General features: G+C 35.0%; 1 protein-coding gene across 1 annotated transcript; it reads right to left on the bottom strand.

The window, feature by feature from the left end:
- Window positions 1-15,960: 15,960 nt before the first annotated feature.
- Window positions 15,961-19,727, bottom strand: LOC132554338 (transmembrane protein 17B-like). Its single transcript, XM_060218644.1, has 4 exons — window positions 19,625-19,727; window positions 18,875-18,978; window positions 18,391-18,504; window positions 15,961-17,520 (listed from the first exon to the last, which is right to left on the bottom strand). The coding sequence occupies exons 1-4, from the start codon at window positions 19,725-19,727 to the stop codon at window positions 17,224-17,226; spliced, it is 618 nt and encodes a 205-aa protein (XP_060074627.1). The 3' UTR covers window positions 15,961-17,223.
- Window positions 19,728-20,241: the final 514 nt, after the last annotated feature.

Raw genomic sequence — 20,241 nt, 5'->3', positions numbered from 1 at the left:
TGTTTATTGTTTATTGTACAGCAGGACACTATTGGAGGACACTGTTTATTGTACATTGTTTATTGTACAGCTAGGAGGACATTGTTTATTGTACAGGTAGGACACACTGGACATTGTTTATTGTACAGCTAGGACATTGTTTATTGTATTGGACATTGTTTATTGTCCAGCTGTTTAGCAGCTAGGACACAGCTAGGACATGTTTATTGTAGGACATTGTTTATTATTGTTTATTGTACAGCTAGGACACTGTTTATTGTACAGCTAGGACATTGTTTATTGTAGAGCGAGGACATTGTTCATTGTAGAACTAGGACATGGTTTACTGTACAGCTTGGACAGTGTTTATTGTACAGCTAGGACACTGTTTATTGTACAGGTAGGGACACACTGTTTATTGTATAGGTAGGACACTGTTTATTGTACAGCTAGGACACACTGTTTATTGTACAGCTAGGACACTGTTTATTGTACAGATAGGACATTGTTTATTGTACAGCTAGGACATTGTTTATTGTACAGCTAGGACATTGTTTATTGTACAGGTAGGACACTGTTTATTGTACAGGTAGGACACTGTTTATTGTATAGGTAGGACATTGTTTATTGTACAGCTAGGACACACTGTTTATTGTACAGCTAGGACACTGTTTATTGTACAGGTATTGTACAGCTAGGACACAGGTAGGACACTGTTTATTGTACAGGTAGGACACTGTTTATTGTATAGGTAGGACATTGTTTATTGTACAGCTAGGACACACTGTTTATTGTACAGCTAGGACACTGTTTATTGTACAGCTAGGGCACACTGTTTATTGTACAGCTAGGACACACTGTTTATTGTACAGCTAGGACACACTGTTTATTGTACAGCTAGGACACTGTTTATTGTACAGCTAGGACACACTGTTTATTGTACAGCTAGGACACTGTTTATTGTACAGCTAGGACACACTGTTTATTGTACAGCTAGGACATTGTTTATTGTACAGCTAGGACACACTGTTTATTGTACAGCTAGGACACTGTTTATGTAGGACATTGTTTATTGTACAGCTAGGACACTGTTTATTGTACAGCTAGGACACACTGTTTATTGTACAGCTAGGACACTGTTTATTGTACAGCTAGGACACACTGTTTATTGTACAGCTAGGACACACTGTTTATTGTACAGCTAGGACACTGTTTATTGTACATGTAGGACATTGTTTATTGTACAGCTAGGACACTGTTTATTGTACAGCTAGGACACACTGTTTATTGTACAGCTAGGAAAGCTAGAATATCTCTTCAATGTGACTCCAGTTGTTGCTTCGTTAACAGAACCTTATTAAGATGTACTTTAAATGAATCATATCACATTCATTACATGTCATAAAGATACGGTATCCTTGAGGACATTGCACACTGGAAACACAGACACCAGGATAGCAATACACCATATTTATTGTAGGGAGCGCATAATTGCTTATTCCAATCTCAATTTTGCTGATACAGCTGTACATGCTTCACATTCACACACTATAAAAATTCTAAATGTATTTTCGATTAATTTACCAGTATAGAAAATGAAATAAATATGATGAAAAACAATTATTATGACCATGTGCATCGTCAGTGCGATTTCCTTTGAATGACCGGACAGTCACATTCCACTCGTCCAACAAGTGTACTTAACTGCTCCACTGATGGGAAATCAATTATCGGTTCTGCTCCATCAATACATCAACCTCAGATAATTACATTTTTAGATATGTATATTCGTGATAGTTTTGCTGTTATTTTTTTATATTTTTAAATAAATACATTAAAGCACTAATAATGTGAATATTTGTCTTTATTAAATCCTGTATTGTTTAATTCATGAAACAGGTAAAAGATTGTGTAAACAGATATCCATCATTTATGACCGTTAATGTATTCTTGACACCTTTGGGTATTATTGCCATGATTGACTTCAAACATTCGTCACTATTTCAGATCAACAACATGGCCATCAGGATGTTAGGCGTTCATACACGTTTTCACATGCCCCACATATCCCACGTTAATTCATATGTTGAATTTTTTATTTATCATTCGTTGAATAAAAGAGAAGTAAATGTTTCATCTAAATGACGGCAGACCTATTGTATTGACTTAGATGGCGTTTATGCAGAATAGTGTTGCTGTATTTTGCACAAATTAAGTGTATTCAGCAGCAACATAAACAAGGTTGTACGACACTAGTGACAGCCATTGATCTAATCGAAAGTAAATCTATCGTTTTTTACGTTGAACGTCAAAGGATTTTTCTTTTCAATTCACACTCAAACACGTAGGTATTTAAAAGTCCATGTTAAATGTACTCATCCCATTGAGCGTGTTTGAGGATCGTTATTTTGTTATATCATCGTTATATTGTGAGCTCAACACCGCTTTAAACTTCATTTTCTTCTGCTCCTTATAATACCAGTTTAACACCACCTTAAACTTCTCTTTCTTCTGCTTTCTGCTTTATGTGTATCTATGTCAAGGCTAATTTACTTTATGTAAAAAAAAAAGAAACAGCAAAATACTATCACATTTTTGGAAAAAGGGAAACTTTTGTATATAAATTTTATTGAAGTCTTATATTGACATTATAAACTATTGGTACACACGCGCAGTTTCATGAAGTCTTTGCTGAAAGATTGAATTAAAGGTTGGTACACAAAGTATCTCCAGATTTAGATGATCTATCAAGATATGATAATTTCCAATTTAAAAACTACGACAATCAAATTTATGAGGTATATTCGATTTAACGCTGATCTTTAAGACTTTTTTTAACTGGTCTTAATTGCGAGGTGGTCTTAGGAGTGAGATGATCTTGATAGTGATGCACACAGTACAAAGATATGGAGAGGTCTATTTGGGACTAAAATGAAGTAGTTCCAACTGCGAGGTGGTCTTAATTTTGAAATGGTCTTTTCAAGTTTTAAACCTACCTTGCTAGAGAATGATTTTGAAACTTTTTCACGAAAGGCTCAAAGTTTACAGACGGCCATCTCCGCATACATACGCATAATGTAATTAATCTACAGTTAGTTCACATAAGTGACATGAAATTAAATGTGTATAATTATTTGTAAAAACTGTGATTCCATGATATTAAGACAGGTGAAACAGACACATTATCTTGTATTATATTTATTGTAAATTATCCAGAAGTAAGGTGTTTGCTGATTGTCCTAGCTGAGGTTGATACGGACGTTGCCTGCACTGAATGTAAATCTCCATGCAAGTAAGTCCTATCCCATTTAGACATAATATGATAGTATATAATGACATATTATCTTCGCGACAATATATTTAAATTTTCGTTTCTCTGTGAATAATCCTTTACATCAATTGGTTCTGGTTACCATTATAACACATTCATTTTCTCACTTAAATTCAGAGCAACGTATCACGTTAACACAGTACATATGATTTCATTACATATGTATATGTTTGCTGCCCACAAACAGTACAAATGCATGGCAATTCTTACTTTCAAAATGTTAAACATTATTTTCAGACAAATTTCGTATGAATAGTTGATTTCTATGCGGAAATGGCCGTCTGTAAACTTTGAACCTTTCGTGAAAAAGTTTCAAAATCATTCTCTAGCAAGGTAGGTTTAAAACTTGAAAAGTTTTCAAAAACTGATGCACCCGCGTAAGGATGGACAGATATTTAAATGTCGTTGTTTTCATCATGATCGCATCCCTACAGCTCACTTGAAGAAACTAACGTCTCAATTGAATTTAAGATTTATGACTACACTTGCTTTCGTTAATAATAGCCAGTCATAGGTTAAGCAAAGTTTCAAATGTACATACAAACGAAGACACCATTTACAAATTTTCATAGAAGGGATTTACTTCATATGGCCTGTTAAGTTGGCATGCTTTCGTTTTGCATTATAAACTTTTGCTTCTAGTTAATCAGTTGTTTACTCAATCAAGCATCGACTATTTAGGCATTAACACAAATAGCTCACCATCCTCGGAATTACAGTAGTTTATATTCTCTGTTGTCTCTTCCGCCACGTATTTCCTAGTGCATAGACAGAAAAATCTCACCTGTCTGTCCATACATGATGCAATGCGAGACTGTAAGCAAAGTAAAGTTGTCATGTATATACGGATACTACTCCGTTTCGAAAAACACATTTATTAAGTGTTAAGTATAAGTATATTCAAATTGGAATTGAATAGTATAATGATAAAAGAAATCCGAAGTCTCAGATCCAACTGTACTGATTAGTATCATTATGTTATCATTTACACTCACAGAAATACTGTCATATTCATTTTTAACGTCACATTTTTTGTCAGGTCCGGCCAATCAGAGGTTCACTTTCTGGAAAATAAATATGTTGTTATCATATTCGAACGGAATTTATCATGTTTACGCATGCATGATGCATCGTTGAAGTCTTCATTTACTGAGTAAGATTTACATGGATTTTTAAGAGTAACAATATTGCTAGAAATTATTAAATGATTAATTAATTAATAATAGATCAAAGTCGTTTATGCACGTGTTAAAATCATATAACATCTATGGATTTTATATCATCTGCATAGGTATCAAATATCAGATTTCTGTTAGAGGTATGAGACATTATGTATGTTGTTTATAATTTATGAGACTTATGATAATATGATATATACCCCCCTCCCCCCCCCCTTATAAAACTCTTGTCTGATTTAAAGAATATAAAATTTGATATCTTCTAAACATACTGTAAAATATACAAGATTCTAGAATCTTATATTAGGTCTTACACACCTTACAGATAATATACATAAAGAATTCTCGAGAGAATGATGAAGAACTAAAGGGAGATAAATATGATGACAACAGGTCTATAGATTTTACTAAGCATCTGACGAGTTAAAATAAAAACATCATCAAGCTCATATGAAATTGAACGAATGGGAAGATTCTGTTTGTCCCGTGACTCGGATACTAGAGGTCGTAAAACAACATTGAAAACAATATGTATTATTATATGAAATGTGTATGAAAATCGTTTATTCTCATACAAAATTTAAATTCGAGATATTCTCACTTCATATCTCTTTCTTTAGTGACGTCTTATAACACCATGAAGTTACTACGTCACAATTGCAATGATGGGAACCTGAGTTCCTGAGTGTAATCAAGTGTATTGATTACTAATTTTATAAAATGTGTGTTATTACACTAAGAGAGTATTAATTTGATTGAGGAATATTGTAAAATACTGTTTTCAGCTTGGTCCCCCAAGAAATAAATCAGCCGTCATAATTGGTTATTCATTGTTTCATTAACTAATGTTAGTGTGTCTTGCTCCAATCGAAGTCATTTATAAAATGCACAAGGTATTTAAATATTTTCAATTGAAGTGCCATAATAGTTTCTTATAGTTGTCCAGTTCTTTTTTATTAGCAATTCGGCATCTTGTACTGGTTGTGTACTGGTTTTACACACTGCATTGTCATGAAAAAAAATATAATATACCTTTGTTATTCCGATATCAATTTCAAAACCAACGGGAAGAGAAATCCCCCTGGCAGCTACATTGGGTACATAGGCCGGGTCGTATATATGGAGGCTGACACCTTCAGATTGGGCAATGAAAGGTAGGTAGTTTTGATGGTCAATATTGAGGAAGACTTCGAGACCTGCAGATATGTTGACACGTTCCACATCTCTTTTAATTGTAAGGAATTCCCTGTTATGATATGTTGAGAATTGTAAGGAATTCCCTGTTTTGATATGTTGATATTTCAAAGGAACGGTCAAACAACATATGAACATTTTAGATGGCTCTGAGCGAATGAAAAACATTATGAAAAATACCAAATTTATTGCAAGCTACCGTCAGCCAAAAAATTTGAAAAAATATCTAACACGTGCATCATTTTCATCAGAAACAAAGTTACCGGAAGTCAAGACTTGTCGAGAAAAGAGATGTGGAACGTGTCAACATATCATAACAGGGAATTCCTTACAATTAAAAAGTGGAAAGAAGTGGGAAGTTAAAAGCAGTATGAACTGTAAATCAAAAAACGTGATTTACTTAATCCTTTGTCCAAAATGTGGAAGTTTCTATATAGGACAAACAGAAAACCTCCGCAAACGCGTAACATTACATCGCGAACAAATATCCCACGAAAGATATAGACATCTACCAATCAGCCGACACATAGCAGGATGCAACGACGGCTTTTTCCAAATCTTCCCCCTGTATACTTTTTCATCTGAAACCAATCGAATACAAAGAGAAGCCAAGGAGTCAGAAATTATAAACATTTTAAAACCAGACTTGAATATTAATGTTTAACCGCATTGTAAAATTTGCAAAATATAATTATGCCCCTTTTATATTATGACGTCATCAACAGATAACATGTTGTGACGCCACACCATTATGTACAGTTACTATGCACCTGAAGATCTAATACAGTGAAAGCGCTAGTGCAAAATGTAACGTCTTTCTTCTTTTGTCAAAAATCATTTTTATTTATATATATATCAATATCAACCCTGTATATATATACACATTATATATATGTATATATATATATATATATATATACATATATATCAACATCAACCCGAAGGTAAGATGCAGAGAGGTGTTTCACATTATATATCGTTGATTATGTATAAGACAATCATCATGTCCGATTCATTTGGATAAAGACATGGTGTGGAACTTCGGAGATTTTACTTAAGTTTTAACACTAACATTGCTGAGTTTTATCCGATGACAATGGTCAATAAATAACTATAGGTATTTAACATCATTGATATATTTAGATATGAAACTGAAAGACTGAAAAACACAGCCAAGGGCACTAACCTCAAGGGCATGTCAATACAGGTAGTTTGTTGGAACATCAACCAATTCAAAATCTTCCTTCAGTCTAGTTCACAGCCATATATCGATATTCACCCTTGAAAAATATGTAAAAGTCCTACAGGCTCGTCTGTGTTTATTGGATTTCGGTTCAATCATTGCAAAAGACATGGTCTTGATCAGTATTGATTTATATTACCCAGCTGATAGTGAGTGATAGAATCCCTTATATTATCCAGCTGATAGTGATAGAATCCCTTATATTATCCAGCTGATAGTGGTAGAATCCCTTATATTATCCAGCTGATAGTGGTAGAATCCCTTATATTATCCAGCTGATAGTGGTAGAATCCAGAATATAATCCAGCTGATAGTGGTAGAATCCCTTATATTATCCAGCTGATAGTGGTAGAATCCCTTATATTATCCAGCTGATAGTGGTAGAATCCAGAATATAATCCAGCTGATAGTGGTAGAATCCCTTATATTATCCAGCTGATAGTGAGTGGTAGAATCCCTTATATTATCCAGCTGATAGTGGTAGAATCCCTTATATTATCCAGCTGATAGTGGTAGAATCCAGAATATAATCCAGCTGATAGTGGTAGAATCCCTTATATTATCCAGCTGATTGCGGTAGAATACCTAATATTATCCAGCTGATAGTGAGTGGTAGAATCCCTTATATTATCCAGCTGATAGTGGTAGAATCCCTTATATTATCCAGCTGATAGTGGTAGAATCCAGAATATAATCCAGCTGATAGTGGTAGAATCCCTTATATTATCCAGCTGATAGTGGTAGAATACATTATATTATCCAGCCGATAGTGAGTGGTAGAATCCCTTATATTATCCAGCTGATGGTAGAATCCCGAATGTTATCCAGCTGATAGTGATAGAATCCCTTATATTATCCAGCTGATAGTGGTAGAATCCCTTATATTATCCATCTGATAGTGGTAGAATCCCTTATATTATCCAGATGATAGTGGTAGAATCCCTTATATTATCCAGCTGATAGTGGTAGAATCCCTTATATTATCCAGCTGATAGTGGTAAAGTCCCTTATTTTATCCAGCTGATAATGGTAGAATCTCTTATATTATCCAGCTGATAGTGGTATAATCCCTTATATTATCAGCTGATAGTGGTAGAATCCCTTATATTATCCAGCTGATAGTGGTAAAATCCCTTATATTATCAGCTGATAGTGGTAAAATCCCTTATTTTATCCAGCTGATAGTGGTAGAATCCCTTATATTATCAGCTGATAGTGGTAGAATCCCTTATATTATCAGCTGATAGTGGTAAAATCCCTTATAATATCCAGCTGATAGTGGTAGAATACCTTATATTATCCAGCTGATAGTGAGTGGTAGAATACCTTATATTATCCAGCTGATAGTGAGTGGTAGAATACCTTATATTATCCAGCTGATAGTGGTAGAATACCTTATATTATCCAGCTGATAGTGAGTGGTAGAATACCTTATATTATCCAGCTGATAGTGAGTGGTAGAATACCTTATATTATCCAGCTGATAGTGGTAGAATACCTTATATTATCCAGCTGATAGTGGTAGAATCCCTTATATTATCCAGCTGATAGTGGTAGAATACCTTATATTATCCAGCTGATAGTGGTAGAATACCTTATATTATCCAGCTGATAGTGGTAGAATCCCTTATATTATCCAGCTGATAGTGGTAGAATCCCTTATATTATCCAGCTGATAGTGGTAGAATCCCTTATATTATCCAGCTGATAGTGGTAGAATCCCTTATATTATCCATCTGATAGTGGTAGAATCCCTTATATTATCCAGCTGATAGTGGTAGAATCCCTTATATTATCCAGCTGATAGTGGTAGAATCCCTTATATTATCCAGCTGATAGTGGTAGAATACCTTATATTATCCAGCTGATAGTGGCAGAATCCCTTATATTATCCAGCTGATAGTGATAGAATCCCTTATATTATCCAGCTGATAGTAGTAGAATACCTTATATTATCCAGCTGATAGTGGTAGAATCCCTTATATTATCCAGCTGATAGTGGTAGAATACCTAATATTATCAGCTGATAGTGGTAGAATCCCTTATATTATCAGCTGATAGTGGTAAAATCCCTTATAATATCCAGCTGATAGTGGTAGAATACCTTATATTATCCAGCTGATAGTGAGTGGTAAAATACCTTATATTATCCAGCTGATAGTGAGTGGTAGAATACCTTATATTATTCAGCTGATAGTGGTAGAATACCTTATATTATCCAGCTGATAGTGAGTGGTAGAATACCTTATATTATCCAGCTGATAGTGAGTGGTAGAATACCTTATATTATCCAGCTGATAGTGGTAGAATCCCTTATATTATCCAGTTGATAATGGTAGAATCCCTTATATTATCCAGCTGATAGTGGTAGAATCCCTTATATTATCCAGCTGATGGTGGTAGAATCCCTTATATTATCCAGCTGATAGTGGTAGAATCCCTTATATTATCCAGCTGATAGTGGTAGAATCCCTTATATTATTCAGCTGATTGTGGCAGTATCCCTTATATTATTCAGCTGATAGTGGTAGAATACCTTATATTATCCAGCTGATAGTGGTAGAATCCTTTATATTATCCAGCTGATAGTGGCAGTATCCCTTATATTATTCAGCTGATAGTGGTAAATATTTTATATTATTTTGCTGATAGTGAGTGGTAGATATTATCAATATTTGTGATTGTGCCCTTGTGAATTGTACAGAGAGCTCTCTTTCATCAAAAATTGAATATCTAAGACCTTGGACAGAAGTTGTACAGATAAAAAAATGTGTTTCTAAAATATTTACAACAAAAACCTACCAGTATACAGGTCATACCGTGTCACAGCCTTGACGGTTCCCTGTAAATTTTATATACTTTTGTTGAATCAGATATACATTGTGCCCTTGTGTCAGAGAGTGTCACAGAAATTGATGTTTCCCTGTAAACTACCAACAAAAACCTACCAGTACAAGTAAGGCAGTGTCACAGCCTTGACGGTTCCCTGTAAACTACCAGTATACAGGTCAGACCGTGTCACAGACTTGATGTTTCCCTGTAAACTACCAGTATACAAGTAAGGCAGTGTCACAGCCTTGACGGTTCCCTGAAAACTACCAGTATACAGGTCAGACCGTGTCACAGACTTGACGGTTCCCTGTAAACTACCAGTATACAGGTCAGACCGTGTCACAGACTTGATGGTTCCCTGTAAACTACCAGTATACAGGTCCCTGTAAGACTTGACTACAAGTATACAGATCAGACCGTGTCACAGACTTGATGTTTCCCTGTAAACTACCAGTATACAACACCGTGTAAGCCAGTGTAACAGCCTTGTCACAGCCTTCGGTTCACTGAAAACTACCAGTATACAGGTCAGACCGTGTCACAGACTTGACGGTTCCCTGTAAACTACCAGTATACAGGTAAGACAGTGTCACAGCCTTGACGGTTCCCTGTAAACTACCAGTATACAGGTCAGACCGTGTCACAGACTTGACGGTTCCCTGTAAACTACCAGTATACAGGTCAGACCGTGTCACAGACTTGATGTTTCCCTGTAAACTACAAGTATACAGATCAGACCGTGTCACAGACTTGACGGTTCCCTGTAAACTACCAGTATACAGGTCACACCGTGTCACAGCCTTGACCGTTCCCTGTAAACTACCAGCATACAGGTCAGACCGTGTCACAGCCCTGACGGTTCCCTGTAAACTACCAGTATACAGGTCAGACTGTGTCATAGTCTTGATGTTTCCCTGTAAACTACCAGTATACAGATCAGACTGTGTCACAGACTTGACGGTTCATTGTAAACTACCAGTATACAGGTCAGACCGTGTCACAGACTTGACGGTTCCCTGTAAACTACCAGCATACAGGTCAGACCGTGTCACAGACTTGACGGTTCCCTGTAAACTACCAGTATACATGTCAGACCGTGTCACAGACTTGACGGTTCCCTGTAAACTACCAGTATACAAGTAAGGCAGTGTCACAGACTTGACGGTTCCCTGTAAACTACCAGTATACAAGTAAGGCAGTGTAACAGACTTGACGGTTCCACGTAAACTACCAGTATACAGGTCAGACCGTGTCACAGACTTGATGTTTCCCTGTAAACTACCAGCATACAGGTCAGACAGTGTCACAGCCATGGCGGTTCCCTGTAAACTACCAGTATACAAGTAAGGCAGTGTCACAGACTTGATGTTTCCCTGTAAACTACCAGTATACAAGTAAGGCAGTGTCACAGACTTGACGGTTCCACGTAAACTACCAGTATACAAGTAAGGCAGTGTCACAGACTTGACGGTTCCCTGTAAACTACCAGTATACAAGTAAGGCAGTGTCACAGACTTGACGGTTCCCTGTAAACTACCAGTATACAAGTAAGGCAGTGTCACAGACTTGACGGTTCCCAGTAAACTACCAGCATACAGGTCACACCGTGTCACAGCCCTGACGGTTCCCTGTAAACTACCAGTATACAGATCAGACCGTGTCACAGACTTGAGTGTTCCCAGTTAAATACCAGTATACAGGTCAGACCGTGTCACAGCCTTGACCGTTCCCTGTAAACTGCCAATATACAGATATTTAAGCAATCTGATATTTTGGCGAGAATTGTGCCCTATAGATAATGTTCATGGTCAGCCCTAGAAACATCTTATACACAAATATACACACATAAAATTTATATTTCTCTGGCTTCTTAATGTATTTGTTACTGATGACCGAACCACCACTTCTGCATTTACCACACACAAATGTACAGGACATTTCACACAAATTTATGATAATATACAACAGAATCAGATTATGAATACAATTTTGAATCTTACATATAATAACATTGGACAGTAATGCTGGAGTCCTGAAGTTTGGAACCTGGGAAGCGATTGAGTAAAATCCAAAGTGATCGAAAGAGATGTGAAAATCGAGATCGGGAGGTGCACTACTCGCATCATTCTATAAATCTGTTAATGTCATATATGATGATTTCGAAAGAATGTCAACTACAGATGTATATTCTAAACTATGTCACTATTCCACGGAATTAAAACAGTTATAAATTAGCAATCATTTCCGAAAGACGTAGATAATGACTTGTCTTGTAGTAATACATACAGGTACTTACTTGTAATACTGCTCAAAAAGACGAGTTACTTGAAACAAACACATGCCAAGTGATCCCAAGAAAAGGACACACCGCACTTGCTTCTTCAGCCAGTACTTAGACTCAGCGACCCGTGACAGTCCGTGAAGGGATGTGTTCTCCATAAAATAGTTCCCAGTTTGGACCAGACGATTCATCTTGAAGTTTTTTTATCGATCGTCTATTTAAGACTGTTTCCCCGTTTATTTTCACAGGTTATGAAATCCATGAATAAGACTGAAGTTCTTTCCTATTTTCAAATTTTTAATCCTTGCTTCTAATTATCTAAAATGGCTGAGAAGTGGTTATTCAACTTGGACAAAAATAATAATAAATAAAAAATAATGAATTCTGCAAAGAATCTCACTTCTTATACGGAGTGATAATAATATTTTCTAAATGCCTAGACTCGAAACAATCTCTTCTCCATAAAAGGCGTTTTTTTAGTGTGCCCAGGTTATATGACAATTTTGTGTGGTACAGTGTGAGTACATACAGACAACATATATATTATTAATGAATTCAATGCGGGTTGACGAAGCGCAAAAGCAAACTGATTATTTTATTACATGTATGAAAAAACTACATAGCAGCACCTTTCAACATATTTCGTATTAAAAACAGCGTTTTACAAGTGTTGTGTCCATTTAATTGTTGGAAATATTTAACAGCATTTTATATCGCACCTTTAACCCTAAAAGATATCTGGAATTTGTGATTTACGATAACAAAATGTATTGTCGTGTGAATATTGATTTCAGATTAGAAACTAGATATTGAATTGTTAATCTAGACTTTTTTTTCTAAAAAATCGCATGAGGTCATTTTGACTATAGAATTATCCCTTTCGTATTGAACATTTGAATATTTCTTTCGTTTTTACATTTTTTCCGGTCTTTCAATATTTATTATCATTCATTATTTACTTACAAATGTGTAGGTTGTCCTACAAGGTGAACATCAATATTTTTATCACATAGCCAAATCATCAATATGATTATGTCTTCTCTTCGTTAGCTACATGTTCTTGTTTTATTGTCGCTATGAGACAACACATTTCCCAGCATAATCGCGGAAGCAAGCAACAATTTTTTCAGCTCATATAACCCGACATATGTAACTTAGTGTATGAGCCTATATGTATTTTAGATATATTTTATCTATACAAAGATCTTAGTGTATATTATTCTAAAGCCGGCAAAGACAATGAAATGACATAAACTGGTTTACACCATATTAAATACTAGTCAACGAGTGTGTGTTGTATATCCTGTCGTGTTTTCGGATTTGTAACCGAGATTTCTAACACATTACGAGGTTTTCTTTGGTTTTGGTTGAAACTGGGCATCACTTACACCTGTCGAGAGTGCAGCCAGAATAGTAGTACCAAGATACACTTACCGGTAAAGTGGTATCTTTTCCCGCCATTTTTGAGTATTTTATTCCCGTCGTGTGTTGTTCGTTCCACACCTCGTGTAGGAAGTTTTTACATATAAGTGGGGAGATAGGCTAATTTCTAAATGGAATAAAGTTTAATTGACCATTAAGTAAATTAGTAAATTGCGGACCATGCTACATACCTAGATGCCGTCTTCCATATTTGTTTGTTCCCCTTCTGAATTCCATACTTTTGGTAATTAGGATCACTGTTAATTCCTTAAAGAATGATGCTGTATACAATACAGGTTTATTCATTATGCTGTAAAATTGTTTTCCTTAATAAATTTACTTTTTTAAAAACAATACCATTAGAGGGTATAATTTTGTTCTAGAGCCGATGTCTCAGATACCCTTGGGTATACAGTTATAATTGGAAATATGATGTTGGAATATGATATTCCTAAATTTATAATAGATGTTCTGGGGTGTGTAAGACAAGCCTGTTGACCAGTTGGCATCATTAAAGGGGTCTGTGGGGATACGACATCTAATATACAGAGGAAATACAAAGCTAGGTACAGGTTCAGTCATTGTCCTATCTATACGGTTATAAAACATTGGAATGTTGTTCTGATGTCTTCATTGGCTCTTATATCATGATTTTACTCTTTCTAAACCGAAATAGTTTAATTTCAGTAAACAACTGACCGGAAGGGAATCAACAAAGGGTTGTGTATATTATTCTATCTAAGGATGTGTTTTTGTCTCTGGACTTTCCAAGGACACTACCATTAATTGGCCGATATTTACTCGTCACTGGCTATGACTGTATAGCACAAGTATATTACAAATGGATTTTTTTCTATCTTCATCATATCTGTTCCAGATTCACAAAAGAGGAAACTACATGTGAAACCCAAGAGTGACCCATCCAGTACATCAAAAATAGGTGATAACAAGCTTTTTCATAGTCAAAATCCAATATGGCTGCCAGTCAGTCATTTTGTTTTTCAGATCAGTCCCACACTTAAAAAGGTAGTAGTACCAATCAAGGGTAACCTTCAAGTGAAATTTAAAAGGCCACCCAGTGCTTCTAAAGGACAACAAGAAGTGCACAACAGGGTTGAACAATAAATGCCTTACCAAAGAAAGATTTATGATCAATTATGTCAAAATGAATACAAATACCGAAACGTTAAATTAATAATGTGTTGAAATGCCAAGATAGAAAACCGTCCTTAAGTTTGTAAGATGAAGTGAAGAGAAATAGGAAAACTGAAACACTGAAAAAAGCAAAGACTATTACCTCTTTGAAATATTGTTGGATCAAAATGCTGTTCATGAAAACATAACTTAATTTCAAGGTTTGAAAGTCTACCAAGTTTTAAAGAAATCATTTATAAAATGAGTGAGATGTCCAGACAAGACAGAAATACTGAACAAACGAAGGGTAATAACTCTTCAAACAATTTCAAAATTACAATGGCATTGTGGAAAACACAATTGCAAGTAATGGTTGTAAAAGTTTAACAAGATGCAAGAAAATCAGTTGAAAACAGAAGGATATCTCCATGTCACATTAAAATGCTCATGCCTCGAATTTACGGCTTTTTACTGGCTGTTTGCAAGTAGAAATCCAAGAGTTGCCAGTAGAAAAAACATTGACTTGCTTTTTTCAGCAAATGGATTCATGAAATGCAAACAGTGAGTGCCTGTCTATTCCTAACATTTCACAGAATTAAATTGTTTTGATTTTCAAAGTGTAAATATTGGGACAAAGCAGTTCTTCTTTAATGCTGATTCATATTGGATGAAGCAAGGTAATACATTATAAATCACAAAACAAAACACATTATTTGAACATGGTGATTTGCTGTTTTCAGCAAGTGACAAAAAATGTTAAATTCGAGGCCTGATGCTATAAAAAAGGGAAATAACTCCTGAATTGAAATGTTGTCACAGAAAACATAATTCCAGGCCACATTCATAAAGCCTATGAAATTTGAAAGAGATCAATTAACAATAACACAGGAGAGCTCCAATAAAAATTAACATTATGTAAACATCAAAGGGCAATAACTCCTTCAAATACTGTCAAATCAAACTGCCATTCAGGAAAACAACTTCATATTGAAAAGCTTTGAAAGGGATAGTGATTGAAAACTGTAGGAGGAGATCTGTGGATAAATGAAAGTTTACAATAGATAGACAACACCAAACCATCATACCTCCCACTAAAATTTTGAAAGATATTAGTATGGTAATCGTCAACATGTTTTGACCACTATGCAGCCATCATCAGGATGACTTTACAATGTAATTTACCCCTAAGGTATAATGTTTCTCGGAATTTTGAAAGATGTATAAAAACAGACAGACAAAGGATGCAGGGTGATTTGAATAGCTCAGCAGCTGATGATGAAAAGCTAATAAACAACAAACATTGCATAAATATTTATTAAAAAATTATGATCTACATTCACATGTATCATCAATCATTCATCAAACATTCATCTTTTTCTCATACCACATATAAGACATTAGCTTAGCAAAATATATAATCACTGAAATATTATATAGACACTCTGTAGCACTATAAAAACCTTAATTAAAGCACAACCTTATTGTCATTCTAGTGTTCTCATTAATTTAATCTTAATAATGAAAGAAACCAAGTGAATTTCAGATCTATGGGTTATCTTAAAAGTTAATAAATAATAAATAATCATATTATTCCTGAATGACAATAATTTTCTTTTTTGACAGAATGTGATACCTGACCTTTAACAACCATTTGGTATGTATATAACTATATAATGGTAAGCAGTGTGTATTTATTGTCAACATTAATGACATCTGGGCGACAGATAAATTGAATGATCATAGTGACAATATACACAACCTGATGACCTTAAAAAGTAATATTCACATTTCAGAAATTCTCTTCAAATAGTATAATGCATGTATTGAGTCAAATAAAGTATAGTTTTTACCTGTATGCTTTTTAACTGGAATAGCTTTCTGAAAATCACATTCATCTGAATGCTTTATGTATAGCTATCTGAGTGAATTGTACCAAGAGTTGATGTGACATTGGTAAACAAAGTGCCAAATGATGTCATATTATTGATATTAGTGATCTTGGAATGTATTCAGATTCTTGTGCATACAACCCAGATTAAAACTGATTTAATGGAAATCCAAAATGCAAACTATAAATATAAATTGTAATTCTGAAAGTAGTTACGTACCATTAAGATAAATTTCAAAATATTTCATCACTTTTCATACCAGACGCGTATAATCAACAGATAAAAAACTCATGATTCATGGCCTTGTATTTATACAAAGACCTTCAATTTTGTATTTGGAAACTTAGATAATCATGTAACTATAGACCTCATACAGTCTAATAAACACTTGAAAATACATAATATTTTCTTAAACTTCATCCTAATTACAATTCATAAACACAAACTGAATCTGTGTGGGTAATAATTTGATATGTACTGTTGGACTGTGTTTCCATCTCATAAAACCCACAATACAATTCTTTTTTTATTGTCATTCACATAATGGACGGAATCCAAATTTTTGCATTCAGTATCAGTTGATGTAAGATATATTTACTTTCACTTTACGAAATATTTACAATACGACCAGAAAGTACAATGCATAGATTCTGTCATAATAATTGTTGTAGTAACTAGGTACTCTCTTGTCGGTATTGGATAAGTTTAATATTCACCAGGATTAAACAACTGTTCCTTCACTACGTCAGGAGGTTCTGATGGTATGAGTCATAGCCATCATGCCAGTGCACTTCCTCCCCTGGAAGCTGCTCCAGGTCTGTAAATTGACGCAAGTGAAATTTTGTCACCTGATAGTTCACCATTGCCCTGATAGCAAAGTACCCACACACAGACTCAAACACAACAAACAGGGCCTCGATAATGTGAACAGCTCGCTCAAGTGGTAGCAGAATAGCATCCTCATTAAACGTCAGGAGCAAGATGAGTGGTAACTGTATCAGTAGTGTTAACAGCCAGGAGCCAGCCAATTCAGGGACCTGTGACATAGAAACAGAGGCACGTTAATAGTAACCAGTCAATTCAGGGACTTGTGACATAGAAACAGAGACATGTTTATAGGAAACAGACAAGTCAGGGACCTGTAAAATAAAAACAGGGACGTGTTAACAGGAAGCAGACAACTCAGGGATCTGTGACAGAGAAACAGGGACATGTTAACAGGAACCAGACAACTCAGGGATCTGTGACAGTGAAACAGGGACATGTTAACGGGAACCAGACAATTCAGGGACCTGTGACAGAGAAACAGGGACATGTTAACAGGAACCAGACAGCTCAGGGATCTGTGACAATGAAACAGGGACATGTTAACGGGAACCAGACAACTCAGGGACCTGTGACAGAGAAAGAGGGACATGTTAACAGGAACCAGACAACTCAGGGACCTGTGACAGAGAAACAGGGACATGTTAACAGGAACCAGATAATTCAGGGACCTGTGACAGAGGGCAGTAACTGGAGGTTCTACACTGGTTCCCAGCATCTAAAAACAGATTTATATGTACATCTCCATTTCCCCCTTACTTAAAAACAAGACCTTAGTACATTGTAAACAGATATCATAAAAGGGGAATAACTTCTCAGGAAATATTATAAATCACAAAATTAACTGTAAGTGTACAACTTTTTAGGTACTTCCTTTTATATAAATCAATTCGGATGACAAGGGGTATAATGCCTCAAAAAAAATCATTAAACAAAGAAGACAAATCACAAAAGTAGATTGTTGAGGAAGAGAAATAAATGGGCGTAATAAAAGAGTGTCATCTAAAATACACAAGCTTAGAATAAGACATCACTATGAAACTTGTACATATTTCAAATGATATAAATAAATGTTCACTCACCCTTTCTGTTAAGTTGCCTGTGTATCCTATATATAAGCGGATGATTTCTATGAGTGTAAACACAATGTAGATGGCTATCAGCACAATCACATACAAGATAGAGAGTCGGGTATACTGAAAAAGATCATATTAAACGTTTTGTTCAGCAATCCTGCTAGGTGACAAACCTAATTATTTTAAAGCTACCGTCACTTTCAAGAAAATAAGGTATCTAAGATTTTGCTAAATGACAAAAGTTGTAGCATAATTGACAAATCCAACAAATTTTTTTGTTAAACAAATCACAAAACTAGTTCCCTACTGATATGCACTGAGAGACAAAACAACCATCCAGAAAGCTGAATGTGAACAAAATTGTCTTTCAAATTAATTCTTGAATGTGAATTTATATAAGGTTTGAAATTCATCTCCATAGCATTTATGGTGTTATTTCAACAGTTTCTTTATATAGCTATGTATATTTCTTTCAAAAATAACCACATACCTTTATTTCAAAACACACAAGTATTGATGTTAACCAAAAAGGTATGAAGAACATGTTGAAATACAGGGCCATCTGTAGTGGCAGGTTGGAAACATATTCATTTCCTGCAAAATGGATGAAAATTGTCATACTCTGAGCCTGAATTGATTATCTCTTAAAGTAATTGCTTCAGTCTATGATGTATAAGAATCTATGCCAGAATTATGTTGGAATATTTTGATTATTATGTTACCTGTAATGTGACTTGCAATAGGAATGCTTGTAAGTTATCAACCAAATGCCATGTTATTAGTACAACTAGTAATAACAATGCAATTGAATTTTTTGAAGCAGAGAGAGAAAAGAAACACTAGAATGGCTTAAAACACTAAACTATAAGGTCTGAAAATAAATGTTACTGAGGCAAATAAAGTTGTTTTGCTTTGCAACGTACCCATGATTTCACGGTACATCCTTAGTGGATGCGTTTCTACCACATTTATGTACATCTCTGTTCGGTATCTTAATCAGCGAATAAGCGCCTATATTAAGCTAAGCAAGGGTGACAAGACAAATATGACAAAAAATGACACAAACATAATACTGTATCTCATCATGAACATTATATATTTTAACATTTAAGTGTTAAATGCATGTAACTGTTTTGTTGAGACATGCTTTTCGAAAGTAAACAGGAACCTGTAAACAGATCAAACAGTCACATCGTCACTGTAAAATTCAGTACGAAGAATAAATTTATCGAAAATGAACCTGTTTTAAGAATTTGATGTTGATTTGGATCCTGTGCATTCTTCGAAACCGGAAAAATGACATCCGTAAAATTTGTGACAGTTCTTCGTAAGGTGGCCTCCATTTTGATATGCGGCGCGCGAAGTCACGTGATGTAAACATACAATAAGAGCGACAAAAGCTAGACATTCCCTCATTTAAGGAGGAGTACATCTGTCAACTACATAAAAAATAACAACATTGTTTTGTTAAAAACGATTCCTAACCACATTTTAGATGAAGTAAAACATAAACATTGAATGAAAATTCTAAAGATGTTCCGATTAATTGAGATGTGTTCCGAAAGCCAAAATCAACCAATTAAAACCATCGTTACTTTTCGAACACATTTGGCATAAAAATAGAGCGAAGTTTGAACACAATCACAAGAGGTAACATGGTTTTACGTAAATAATTGAATTGTATGACCAGTCGCTCTCTATTTTTTGCACGAATAAGAAAGTTTACAAAAAACTTTCATATCTCAATTTTAATCTTTTTCTCGCAATTTACTTGAGCTTCAACATAAGAGAGAAATATGCGTACATGTTGCCTGTAGCTGATGGGCCTACATATTCAGTATCTGCTAAGTCGTTGGT

Source organism: Ylistrum balloti, unplaced genomic scaffold, assembly GCF_031769215.1.
Source record: "Ylistrum balloti isolate Yb309-2 unplaced genomic scaffold, AGI_CSIRO_Ybal_v1 Utg370392, whole genome shotgun sequence".
In the NCBI taxonomy this organism is placed as follows: Eukaryota; Metazoa; Mollusca; class Bivalvia; order Pectinida; family Pectinidae; genus Ylistrum; species Ylistrum balloti.
This window is presented reverse-complemented; position numbering and strand designations above follow the sequence as displayed.